Source organism: Hermetia illucens, chromosome 1, assembly GCF_905115235.1.
Source record: "Hermetia illucens chromosome 1, iHerIll2.2.curated.20191125, whole genome shotgun sequence".
Classification (NCBI taxonomy): Eukaryota; Metazoa; Arthropoda; class Insecta; order Diptera; family Stratiomyidae; genus Hermetia; species Hermetia illucens.
This window is the reverse complement of record NC_051849.1, coordinates 74,172,328-74,186,235: the sequence shown is the minus strand read 5'-3', so window position 1 is coordinate 74,186,235 and position 13,908 is coordinate 74,172,328. Positions and strand designations below refer to the sequence as shown.

General features: G+C 43.0%; 1 protein-coding gene across 2 annotated transcripts in view; it reads right to left on the bottom strand.

Annotated features, from left to right (window-relative positions):
- Positions 1 to 13,908, bottom strand: part of LOC119646727 — a 61,059-nt gene that overhangs the window by 10,469 nt on the left and 36,682 nt on the right. For both annotated transcript variants that reach the window (XM_038047307.1, XM_038047308.1), the window contains 3 exons: positions 7,390 to 7,475; positions 6,817 to 7,129; positions 6,026 to 6,393 (listed from right to left, as the gene is read on the bottom strand). In XM_038047307.1, coding sequence (XP_037903235.1) covers positions 6,026 to 6,393; positions 6,817 to 7,129; positions 7,390 to 7,475 — 767 coding nt within the window. The remainder of the gene's footprint in view (positions 1 to 6,025; positions 6,394 to 6,816; positions 7,130 to 7,389; positions 7,476 to 13,908) is intronic.

Here is a 13,908-nt window from a genome sequence, read left to right as displayed (position 1 = left end):
CTGTTAATTGATTGGTAGTTTCAAACAATCTATGAGTTCCGACGTATCGCCCGATTACAGGCTCTCACCCTGCTTCGCTGTTCTCTAAGTATAATTTCGATATCGCAGCTGGTTCTCTCTTTCTTTATAGGGACCGCACGTTCCATGAGAAAATGCACAAATCATTTGTGCGTTTTTGTTGCTGAGTCGGTCGTTGGAGAATCTAATCTGTCCAGTCCGAGGCTCCTTGCGTGACTCTGTAATATTAGCTTTTTATGGAGAGCTTTCCCAACTTCCAGCCTGGAGGACCAGTTGGTACTATTGGACCGTTTTCTCGACGCGGCACTCACCTTCATCTTTCTCTGCTTTCTCCCAGCGATTACCACGTCGAAGTGGAGATAGGGTTTGGTAGTAGAACGTTGGGTCAGCAGGCGCTTCTCAAGTTTTATAATCCACCGTAGGTTTCACCCTGGAACCTATATTATCCGTTAGTGAATCAGCAGCTCTTTATTGCTCAAGTTAACAACGGAATTGAGATTTTTTTTTGTACTTGTACATTTGAGCTGCTCAGCGATAGCGGCTTGCAGCTGGGACCAATAATTCAATGGCAACAACAACAACAACAATTATGATGACATTACCAACAATAGAAGATATTTTTGGAAGGAGCGGCAATATACCATGCTCGTCGCTTTTGGCAACAAAAATAGGAGATTCAAATATAAGTCCCTTCTCAAAAAGTGCGAAACTGTGACGGTCATCTACTGGAAAAGTAGAAAAGACCACTATGTCACGGGAGAAGTTGACTTGTAGTGAGAAAGGGGGTGACATTGTAGAGGGTAATAGAGATAAAAAATGAGAGACTCCATCGAGTTCGTGGTCGGAGAACGGGCAAAGGTGGCTCCAAGTTACGTGACATCCTTGTTGGGCAAAAAGATTGATGAACTCGGTGGCCAGGCGGGAACACAAGTCATTTCACCAGCGAGATGGTTAAGCAAGAAGTACGGGGTGGCCTTATGTTAAACTAAGATTGTTAGCATCGTCCCGCGAAATATCTTTGGATGTTTAAAAAATAGAGGTAGAGATGGAAGAACTCCTGGATCTTATTACACATCAGCGAAACTCCTGGAAGACAACCGAGGAGGAGCTGATGAGAAAGCAAATCGCTAGCGCTGCCCTAGCTGTACAATACGCAGTGTCTTCTCCCCTCCTGAGGGGAATAAACAATTGATAATAGAAGGAGGAGCAAGAAGATTTCTACGAGATAGTAAGCAAATGGACCAGATACTGTCGAAAAAAGGCGAAAACGCAACAACAGCTTGAGTTGAATAGCGACGGTAGTGACTCCACTGATGGCGACGACATCATCTCAAAAGAGAAAGAGTGGAATCAAACTATGATCAGAGGCCCTTCTCGTCAAGCTGAACGAACGGAACTTTTTCACGGAAGTTCTTCCAGAAATCTTTAACAACGCTAAACCAGAAAACACTATGATAGACGGCAAATCTATTTAGCGGACTCGAATCGAACCTACTTGTAGAACTCAGGTCAAAACTGATAGGGAGAATACATTCTGCGAGACAGTCAAGAACATTCTAGGCACGAAAGCAGTTTTTTGCTACCTAGAACCCATGCGCTCTCCCGAAATCAGGAATCTGGACTGTCTAGCGGATGAGTAAGAGGTGAAGAAAGGATTACCCAGATGTGGGCAACCTAAGGTGGGAGTTACATCTGTCAACTTCAGAGGGTAAACATTAACACCGTCCCTGAGAATACAGCACTTCAACTTCTCCATTGCGGGAAAGAGATGGCTTCATTTGGATTCATTGTTGGATTCATTGTGGGGAGAACACTTCTTTCAGCGTTTACATCACATTGAATGAATCTATATCCGTTTTTCAGAATAGGCTCGGTGCTTTAGAGAACAAATGAAGGGAGTGTTTTAGTTGGAAGAGACGGAGCCTCTGAATGGGGCATGGTAACGAGACCCAAGACTCAGACGCAGACAAAAGAAATGCGACTGAATTGTTAGTGACCTCAACAGTGAGACTTATCACCGCAGCTTGCGGTGCATCGGCGCCTAAAAGAAGACTCCATCCCGTATAGTATAGATGACAAGATGTAACCTTGGCGGATGCCATTTTCGACCTTAAATTCCTCTCACATTTTAGCTCGATGCAGCTCATGACATTTTGTATCATCATATATCGCTGTGATAATATGATAGCTGTTAGTTCCGGGTCGAGAACTACAGATACACCCTCAGTTCGAGAATAATCCGCAGGGTGTTGATGTGGTCAATGCAGTTGGATCCGGAGCAGAAAGTAGCCGATCATCATCCCCTTCTTCGATTCTCTGGAAAAGTTTTCGGATTCTCACGATACTCGTACGATTGAAAGTAGCAGAAACTGCAGGTGCAGCGATAAATACCTCTGCGGGGAGACCGTTGAGTCCAGCGCCTCTAATCCGTGTGAGTGCATTGATGGGTGAAATGATTTCTCTTCCGCTTGAAGAACCGTCCGTATCCGATGACTAGTCATCATGATATTGGATATTGGAAGTATGTACAGTTGTGAAACAGACATAGAAGTTAAACAGGAAACAGAAGTCAAATATGTGAGAATTACTCCGATATGCAGACAGTTATCTATGCTGCGGTAATTTTGGCAGACCAAGCCAAATTCGGTATGACAGTCAGGGAGTTAAACGAATTTCCGAGTCTGGGTTGCTTGTGAATCACTGACCATGTAAAATGACATGCCTAGAAGTCCTCTTGTAGTTGACTCCTCTTCTTTTTCACATACAGAAGCAGAAAAGCCGACCAATTTTTAGAATGAGAATTTTCAATATCCTTTTTAGATGGTATCTTAAATTACTGTCCCCGAGGGATAACATGATAATGAAGTTTCATTTTGATAAGAAATTTGAAACGTGATGGACCACCAATGTCCTATCTATGCTGCAAAAGATTGTTATTTTGAAAACGGCCAATTGATTGGTAACCCTGGCCGGCGTGTGGGCTGCTCTGCACTAGGCCCTGAATCCACGCTTCCAGCGAGGACTAGGACCGGTGTGCCGGGAGATGATCAAATCAGCAAGCGATATCTTAATAGAGCTAGTTACTCCCACAAAAATGCGAACACGAAGGCAGGAAAGAAGAGGATATATGCGAAAGCTGTAGCCCAGTTTGGGTTAAAAATCAAGGTGTTCCCGATGGCTTTTCCATTTGGAGTGTACTAATGAGGCTGCTTTGAAGTTGCGCCAGCAGGTTATCACAGCTTTGAGTTCTGGTGATCGGCTTACATTCACCATTGTAAATACCGAGCTCACTCACATTCTGGGTAAACAGAATCCGAGCATTAATTTCCGAAATTGGAGGGTAAAGTTCATGAATGCCAGGGAGGACAAATTTATAAAGGTGGAGGATTTCAGCTTAGTGCTCGAACTGGATCAAAAGAGTATGAAGGTGCTTCACTTTTTCCTGGCTAGATTGAAATTCAATCATATCAGGAAACTGTAGAGTTTCATTTTCATCTTGAGAGTGAAGAACAATGATGGTCTCCGATTCATACATAATAGTGGCATCTTCGGTGCACTCCTCTACAATTAAACTGTGAACGAAGGATAGTGAACCGACTACGGAATAAATCTTTACTATTAGTAACTTCTCCCACACATTTAACGGAAAAAGCGGAAGTAAGTGAAGCTAGAAATGTGAACGAAACTTGAGCCAGTTTGTGTGATTGGGTCTACATAAACCGTCCACCGCAAGAGGAGGTATTAAGTGGAAAAAAGGAGAATGCTCCGTGCGAAGAGATGAGACCCTTTGTGGATGAAGACATGGGCACTGCTGCACCTCCAAATGCGGCCACTCTCACAGAAATCAATCATGACGGGATCGAGTCGGGTGTGAAGGAAACCTGGCTACACACTGACCGTGGCGAATGAGTCTACCTGTTTTCTATTACATATTAGCCTGAGTAGCATGCCAAAGCCTCCTTCTATCTGCTGGCCAGCTGCAAGACTGCCCCTACATTTTCTGGTGCAAGAGCCATGGGTTCGATTTAATAGAATCTATGGCATTGGATCAGTAAAGGGGGCTAGGATCTTTTACGTTGAAAGATTATGTCCTGATGTGAAGACGGTTGGAAGCAACCATGCTGGGACAGTTCTGTTCGCAGGATCTAGTCATGGTCATCGTACAATACCAGATTAATGGCGAGAGGAAAAACATCATAGGTGCCTCCGTTTATTTACTCTATGATTATTTCTGCAAGAACTACTTGCATCGCTGGAGGATACAAGGAACCTGGTAGCGTATGCAGAATCAAGTGTCCTCGAACTTTTAAGGGGTTACGATGCAAATGCTCAACATATTTGTTGTTGGGCAGTAGTGAATGCAATGCAATGGAGAGAAGCTCTGTGATTTCATCACTTCAGCTGGTATCATGACTGTGAGTTTGGTCTCCATTCTTTGGTTTCAAAGATAGAGGAAGCAACTCTGAAAGGTGTTCGTGGACATTGAAGGGGCGTTTGACCGTGCGCCGTTCCGCAAACTTTGTGATGCCGCCAGAGAGCATGGTGTCGATGATACTTTAATTAAGTGGATCTATGCTCACAGAGATACAAACATAACAATAACAATGGAAGCACCGAAGGGTTGCAGCCAAAGAGGTGTGCCGATTACGTGATTGTGTTAGCTGCTGCTCGGCATTTTGGAACATTGTGTAGCAATATATAACGCGCCGTTGATTTGATTGACAGTTGGTGCTTCAGGGATGGGCTTTCAGTAAATGCAAATGAAACTACAATGGTGTTATCTAGAAAATGGAGGAAACTATCTTGCCTTCCAGAGATGCGAGGCACAACTCTTCAACTCTTCAAAATAAAATATCTGGGAGTAATTCTATATAAGAAGTTTCTTTGGAACAAACATATAGAGGTAAAGATGAAACGAACTCTCCGGCTGTGCAGATGGGCCTTTGCCTCAAAATGGAAGCTTAGCCCTCAGGTAGTAATGTGAATATATGTTGCTCCCGTTAGGCCGATGTTCGCTAATGTATCAGTAGTGTGGCGGATTAAGGTGAGACAAAAAAGTTTTCACTGGAAGCTAGTCGTATTGCAAACAATGTTATATCTGGGTATTATCGGTGCCAGTGGCTCAAAAACAGAACAGGGTTCTGGAGCAGGAGTCGACCTCTCGGGTAAAAATGAGAAGTAGGCTTTTTCTTTGGGACAATAACCAACGGTCTTTCAAGCTGAATTGTATGTGATCCTAAGGGCGGCAACTTAGTTGATTGACTAGCGGTTGAAGGGCTGGCTTATCGCAATAGTCAGGTTGCACTAATCACCAAGCAAATTGTTCAGGAAAATAGAAGCCGATTGAATTATATTTCTAGATTCAATATGGCTGTCCTCTTCTGGGTACTTGGTCGTTTTGTGCAGAGCAAAATGAAAGCTCGGCTGCCTTAACTAAAGGGGGTTTAATTTTCTTCATGGCTCGGCCTATAGACTCATGCGACATAAAATCTTTGGTGCTGATATGCTCCATCCACTAACGGAGATTCTGCGATACATAAACATATTTGGAATATTGCATTAGACGGGGGAGTCGAGTACAATGGGCAACTACGGTTTGAGTGTTCCGAGGGTATGCCTCTCCTCCATCTCGAACACACACGCACAACGGTAAAACCACTAGTAAAGGATACATCCCCGCAATAGCTCTTTAGGAAGCATTGCGATTTCCCTTGATATCCCTGAGTCGAGGGAATGGGAAAAGATTAGCTATCGATGAAGTGTACATGTAAAGGATTTATTATAGGATTCAAGTACTTTTCCAACGGCCATTTGCAATTCACATGCGTGTACAATTTTTATGAATACCATTTTTGAAACAAGAGCTTGCAGAAGTAGTAATTAAGTGTAGTGGAGTAATTAACATTTTAAGCTCCTGATAAAATGAATTCAACAGAATCGAACCAACCAATTAACGTTATATCCGATTTAAATTAATTTCGCAAATAAAATCAATTAATATACTTACATCGTCGAATTCACAATCGAAATAATGACTTTGGCACTCCATGCAGCGGCATTGGTCCGACATTTTACACGTGATACCCCATTGTTTCGCCACAGCTTTGTAGATTTTCTTCGACGATTTATTACTAATTATTTCGGTGGTAGGCTCGGGTTGCAAATGTGTTTGTTGCGGCTGCTGCGAATACTGATCGCTAGAACTCCATTCTGCATCTGAATAATTCTCCTCGTTGTCCGACAAATTACAGGCCTGTTCGCTTTCATAATGGTGATGGAAGGCTTGGGTGTCCTGTTCATCTGCATCTGCGGATTGTCCCTCCACACATTGTTCCATTTCGTGTGAATAATGGTGCTGCTGCTGGCGTTGTTCGTCTGGAATGGAAATCCATTTGTTAGAGATTGAAATGGAAGCAGTGGGTTCTGTTGAAGGATTTGAAAAGGCTGCAAAGCGGTTCGCGCGGAATGAATGGGAAAGGAGGCCACCCAGAACATTGCTATCCTTGCACTTATTTATTTGCAATCACAATAATTGCCCAGCACGGTTTGAGTTGCAGGAATAGTTATACTGGAAATTATTCTTTTCAATGAAGTCGGTGTTGAATAGTTCGCAATTAGAATAAAAATCCCAAGGAAGCACTCAGGCGAAGCACTCTTTCCAAGCAACCCCTCAATGGTCTTATTGAAATATTCAAGGGAAACTTTCATCGAAATTACTGAGATCATCTTCACATTATCTGATGAATAATTTCTGTATCAATGAATAACTGCACAAGGGCACATACGAGTATTACTCACCGCACAGGATATCCTCTTGGCTGGAAGCCTCGCAGAGAGGGTCGCAGGAGCCCGTACACTCCAGTAGATTCTCATGCGATGACGGGGTTGTCATTGTCGATATCAAATATTCGGTTGAATCTAACGATTCCTTATGACTGGCACGTTCGTCGTCTTGGCTATCATTCGCAATGTCACAATCAGGATCCGTACAAATGTTAGATATTTGCTCAATAGATAGATTTTGCGACAATCTCTGCATCCGCGATGTGCATCCTTCCGTTGCTGGTGGGTTACTCATGGAACTATTCTCCAAGCTTGCTGCCAATCGATTCTGAATTGAAATGTGAAAAAGGAGGTTATTGAATTATACAGAGGTGACGATTTGATATAGTTGTGTGAAGGGTAGCTCTTCTGGCGTTCTTCTTTCGTTGCATTTGTTTTTTTAATAGGCGTTGGATTGGGATGTATGTAAATGATACGCTATAACGTGTAGCACAAGTTGAATGCGTGGAGAATAGTAGGGAAGTTACAAAAAGTTTGAAGTAGATGCTCAAATACTACACAAATATAGAGAAATGCAAGGAAACTTACCTCTTCTAAAACATGCTCGTACGATGGCGGCGGACTGTGTGGTATCGAGTTCTCACTGCATTGTAGTATGCCCGGATTCAAATATCCTGAAAGTGATAAAGAGAGTGTTTCAAATTCAGTTCATGGCTCTATAATAATTTGAAGGTTAGTAGACTAGAGTCATCGTCGTTGAAATTGAATACCCCAAGGGAAATTACCACAAATGCAGTGTAGCGCTGGCTGTACACTGAATGTTTTGAACTGAGTTGGTTAATTCAAATCCTGAGAGCTGAGGAGTTCATGTCCTCTGAACTGGGCGACAGTAGAGGAGGATGCAATAGATGGTACATGGAGTACAAACTGCACGAGACGAGTTCCCTTTCAATAGACCGTCGAGTTCATCGAAGAAGACAAGATATCATTCAAGGAGCTTGTAAAGTTTATACTTGGACTCAATTTACGTTAAAAAGTTTTGCGAAAGTTTATGTTGGAGGATGTTTGAAGGAAGAAGGAGCCTGGCTGTCGTCTGACAAGATTAAATGCGGCATGTACGTCAAGTGAACGTAATGAATTGGTTGCCACAGGAAGGTATTGAGTAATTAGAGTGTCATTTTAGGGTTGGAATCCAATTAAGTTCAAATTAGCCAAGAAAAGGCGAATTTACCACCTACTGTTGCTGGAGGTAATTAGAGTACAAGATTGAGGAAATGATTAAGAAATTCAATCAAGTTCTTGTTTATTTTAGTCTTGTAATTAAAAGGAGGCATGTTCTTATTAATTAATTTGTCTAGCTTGGAAATAGAAGTAACAAACTGAATCAACATTTTAAAAACTTTTGATTCTCTTCTTTCAATTAGCCATTCTGTGTTTTATTTTTTACATTAATGTCCAGAATATATTAATGAAGCTGCGTCTGTTAATGTGGTTGCCATCGTCCTCCATTTTGGGGCATAGCCCGTCGACCATACCCACGCGTTATGGCTGTTAGTTTTCGACAATGTGTTTCCACCTTCCCCCCACGTTTTTTTCGAGAAGCTTGTACTCCTACTCCACCGTTATACTCTACATAGTTCTAGGGCGGCTCACTCGTCGGCCATCTGGGGATAGAGGGTTCCATTATATGGTATAACCTGTAATGGAGTTATCGCTTTTCCGTATTATGCGACTTTCAGATTCTGGTCAACGCGGCCATGGATATCTGACCGGTACGGCGACTAGATTCTTCATTAGCGATTGTTTTAGGCTAGAATATCCCGATGACAAGACACGAACTGGAATTTATGAGAGCTTGAAATTTTTGAGAAGCAGTGGCGGTCACTCTCCATGAACTCCTCCAACATGATACCACAGGGATACCACTGATTTTAGTATTATCATAGCTGCGTTTCCAAATTGTGGACAAAACACTAAAACCGGATTTATAGCTTTTAAAGCGCCGAATGACATCAAACTCCGTGCCGCCGTCTGCAGAAACAACATATACTATACATTAATACAAATAGGAAGAGTGCGATGCCCCCCCTCGGACACCACCTTGTCGTGGTGGGGGAGCCTGTAGTAGTTTACTTTTATACTAAGGGAGTCCAAAATATGAATATGGAAACGAAGGATTTAAATTCTCCAAGCAGTCACAGACTTTGAATCCGCTCGCGACCATGAGCAATCATGTCGCGGTCAAGGCGCGGATTTTGAAGGCCTCACCACATTCATACCTTCCTATAGATAAATCTGTAGAAGGCATGCTTTCCGACTCAGTGGAAAGCTTGCTTTTAGTGCCTACGGCGAATTTAGCCAGAGAGGAAAGTACGGTAACTCTCAACTTGGGAGAAACTGGAAACCCGATTGCGGCTGGCCCGTCCGCGGCACTACAGACCAAATCTACCCGCAAACGGAAGAGGAAGGCTCGGCAGAAGGGAACTTCGGTCACTAAGGAGGGGGGACTACAGGGCAGAAGGTGGGGACAAATTGGAAACCCTGAGGAGATCTACACTGTTCTGTTCCCAGGACTTAGTTATGGTAATCATACAATAGCAGATAAATGGTGGGAGGAAAAACATCATAGTTGCCTCCGCTTATTTACCCTATTATTCTTCGTATTTTCCACCGACGCAAGAGCTTAGGGATCTGGTGGCGTATGCAGCATCATGTGGTCTCGCACTCTTAATAGGTTGCGTTGCGAATGCTCAACATATTTGTTGGGGCAGTAGCACATGCAATCCAAGAGGGAAGAAGCTATTTGATTTCATCACTTCAGCTGGTCTTATGACTGCAAACGTAGGGTCCGTCCCCCTTGGTGGAACCGGGAACTGTGAAAACTCAGGAAATCAACCAGGCGGCTTCTGAACCGTGCTTGCAAAATTAATAAGAACGAAGACTGGTAAAATTTCAGGAACTCACAGAGCGCATGGTGTTGATGATGCTTTAATTAAGTGGATCCATGCTATGCTAATGCAGAGATTGCAAATAAAACCATAATGGTATGATTCACAATCAGGAGAAGACTGGATGGACTTTGCCTACCTGAGATGAGAGGTACTACCGTTCAACTTTCCGAAGAAGTGAAATATCTGGGAGTCACTCTAGATAAAAAACTTCTTTGGAAAAAACATGTACAGGTAAAGATGAAACGGGCTCTCACAGCTTATGGGATGCGCAAACGGACCTTTGCCTCGACATGGGGACTCAGGCCTCATGTGGTATTATACGTTACTGTCATTAGGCCGACGTTCATTTATGCATCCGTAGTGTGGTGGGTTAAAGTGAGACAAAAATGTTTTCGCCGTAAACTAGCCGCATTGCAAAGAACTGTGTGTCTGGTTATCACTGGTGCCATGAGGACGACATCCGGCGCAGCTCTAAATGCACTACTCAATTTGCAGTCCCTGGATATATTTATTCAAAGCAGTGCAATGAGAGCAGCTCATAGACTAATTCGATTAGCTGTATGGGGAAACAACGGATGTAGGGGCACAGAGCATTAGAAGAGTTACTGGGAGTACTGAATCCAGTTCTTACAATGCCTTCCGATTCTCGTGTCCCCATGCATCTGCTTGGTAGAAGATATCAAATTACCCTGAAACGTAGAGAGAACTGAGAAGTCCCAAAAGAATGCGTGCGGGCTATATAAGTCTTCTATACCGACGGCTCAAAAACAGAACAGGGTTCGGGAGCAGTTTGAACTCTATTTCTAGATTCAATACGGTGGAACTACTCTGGGTAACTGCTCACTGTGGTGTAGAGGGAAATGAAATCTTGGATGCTTTAGCGACAAAAGCGGTCAATCTGCCCTATGCCGGGATTGGAACCAGCAATTGGAGTATCAGTAGCATTGGCTAAGTCTGTCTTCAAAAACTGGGAACAAGTTTCCTACAATGACAGGTGGCAGAGCCTAAATGCAGGAGGACTTGGAGGACTTGCAGTTGAATTGTGGGCATTCTGACAGGCCATAATTCACTAGCTGGGCATATGTTCAGAATAGGAATTATTCAAGATGATACGTGTCCCTCCTGTAATGAGGAAGCGGGGTCCACGGAGCATTTCCTATGTGAATGCCCCGCCCATAGACGCAACAGGCATCAGATCTTTGGTGCCGATGTTTTCCAATTGTGACTGGTAGCATCATATCCACTAACGGAAATCCTGCGGTCCGGAGTATTCCGTTAGACGGGGGTGGCGAGTACAATGGGCGAGCACGCCTGAGTGCTCAGACGCCGTAGCTTCTCCTCCACCACACACACAGACACACGCACACAATTGTGCGACGCCCAATCAAGAAGCGCGCCCATTAGGAACGACACGACACGACAGAGACACGACGAGAACACCTGGTAAGTTCCCCTAGTAAAGTTCCCTTAGTCGTTCCTCTTCATTTTTAAATGTCGTGGCGATGAATTAATTTGCGACTTCATGGAATAGCTCTCGCCCGTTTAGCGCATCGCTGCTCCTTTATTGGCCAGCTCGTCCTCCATATCTGCCCTTTTAACTCTCTCAATGTAGTCTTAAACTCCAGCTCAATGGATGTACATCTCCTTCCGATATTTTTTCAATTTAATCAATAAAAGCACATCATAATATATTAAAAATATACTGAAAAACTTTCATATGAACACAACTTTTTTGAGAATGTAACTCTTAATATAGGGTGCAAACTTGGAAAGTTTCGTACATACTCTGCGATAGTTAAAAGTTATAGTAAGATGAATTTATGCTGTGTACACAAAAATTTGTATCTAAGAAAATAATAAAAACTTTCATATCTGAGGTGACCGGTTTTAAATTACAATAGAGACATCAAGGTTGAGGGTTTTTTTTCATTTTTGGGACTTTGTGAAAAAACAAAACTGTTTCCAAATCGGGGACTTTGTGTTCGTCCGTCAAGCACGCACTTTCCCAGGAAATGGCTTAACCACTTAAATGAATGAATGAAAGTTAGTAAACGTATGCAGACTATAAAATCACATGCGTACATTCACAGGCAAGCTTTTGGGTGGAGTTTGAGGGGGAAATTTCAAAATTTAACGGAACAATTCTCAGATTTATCAAGCGTTGTAAATTTGGAGCAATAAATTTGGGGAGTTTCCCATTCTCAGAAACTATCCACCCGAAAAATCTTAAAATATCATCAAGAAACCTCAACATAAAATTTAAGTCTGAAAATACATCTTATACTGATCTCTATTAAAGCAAAGTTAATAATAGTGTAGTACTATACTTTTGAATTTTGCTGAACCAGCATGGTTCTGTCAGCTCAAGGCACAATTCGCTCTAGACGGTATCACAATGGACGCAACACGGTTTAACCACGCGTTTGTCAGGCTAGATGAGGAGATAATTGAGCTAATCTTTGACATCCTTGGGGACTGCTCCTACAAGAGGCTGAAGGTGTGTGAGTGAAATGCCCAAATTTAATCACTTATTGACACGCTTGGTGACCGTGTGCCATGCAAACTACTGCGCAAAATGTGGCACTGAGTTGCTACAGTCTTTACGGCTGCAGAGAATTCTGGAGCGCACACCGGCTGCCACCGCAAACAAAATCCATGAAGTTCACTCGTGACCGACCCGTGGTTGGCGATGTTTCTTGTCACACGTCAAATCAGTTAGCTTAGCTGTAACAGACGGTGTCAGTACTAACAGCCAACTTTTCTAAATTAGCAGAGACGGTCTGTAGTTTGTGTTTGGTTCCAGTACTTTGCCCAAACAGGTGCCGAAATCTGGTTTTTCATTCATCGCGAAATCATAAATTGACACCGATATCGTTAAAACTCGCAGTAGCAAATTCCTGGTCCATCTGCACTCATGGCTACAGGCAGGTCTGAGTCTAGAGTTTTCTTGGTGTATCATTTTCAGGAATGTCAACATTTTCATCTAGGCGCAGACTTTTTGTACCACTATGGATTGCAGTTGGTCTATATAAAAGATCTCTCATTGACCTCACAATCCCGATTGCGGCCGATATCCCATTCAACTCATCCAAGATTTTGCGCGCTGTATCGCAGACTGACATATTTTCTCGGTCGTGGACTTAGTCAAGCTATACTACCAAGCCCTCGCAACTCCCGCAGACATTCCGAAAACAGCAATGTACAGACCTTTCCGACTAATCGAGTTTACTAGGATGACTGTCGAAATGTGAAATACGGGGCAAATCTTTAAGGGATTTATCATCATGTATTCCGAAACCTCCACTTTTGTTCGTTTATTTGGAGATTTTCTAGTCACATATTCCTTTGAGTACAAGCATTTAGAACACCTTGATTGCATTTGCTCAACGTCTCCTTGCTCTTTTTGATAGTATCGCACCCAGTCAAAATGCAAACAATTTCGAGCTTTTCGCTTTGGGAAATAGTTGAGGATCCGAGAAGGTTTTTGGCCATGTTAAACTTTTACGGTCGTTTCTTCCCCAAGGTCGCCTAAAATAAATCGATATTTAACGTTTGCTTGTCTAGGCTCAAGACTAAGAATTCTCGCCTGATTATGTGGTTCTCAGAGGCTGTGCAGGCTTTTGAATCTTCCAAGCAACAGCTGGTGGAAGCTACACTTTTATCATTCTCTCCGCAAGATGCGCTGCTAGCAGCATTCGTCGATGCCTCAGTCATTGCGGTGGAGGTTCCTTTTAACAAAAAGTGAACCAAATCTGGCAGCCGTTTAGCTTTTTTTCCAAACAGCTGAACGACTCTCAATGGGCTTACTGCCTCGTAACTTGCAATTAAATACGGCTATTCCCTTGAAGTCAGGCCGTACTTTGAAACTGAAGTCCGACAAAGCGTCCCTTGGCCAACTTCGACACGTGAACGTTATCAACCAGTTTACTTCCGATATTCAATACTTGTCAGGCAAATATAAGGCAGTTGCCGATGCTTCGTCATGTGTTGCAGAAGGACGACGCCGTTCTTCAGGACTTAAAAATTAACTCCAAATACTTTAGGAAATTTCCTATCTTCGTTTCAACGTCCAGTATATACTGCGACAAGGGACTATTTCCTCGGTGCATCAAGCTCTTCCATACAATCCATCACGATTTAATTGGCCTTTTGCGAG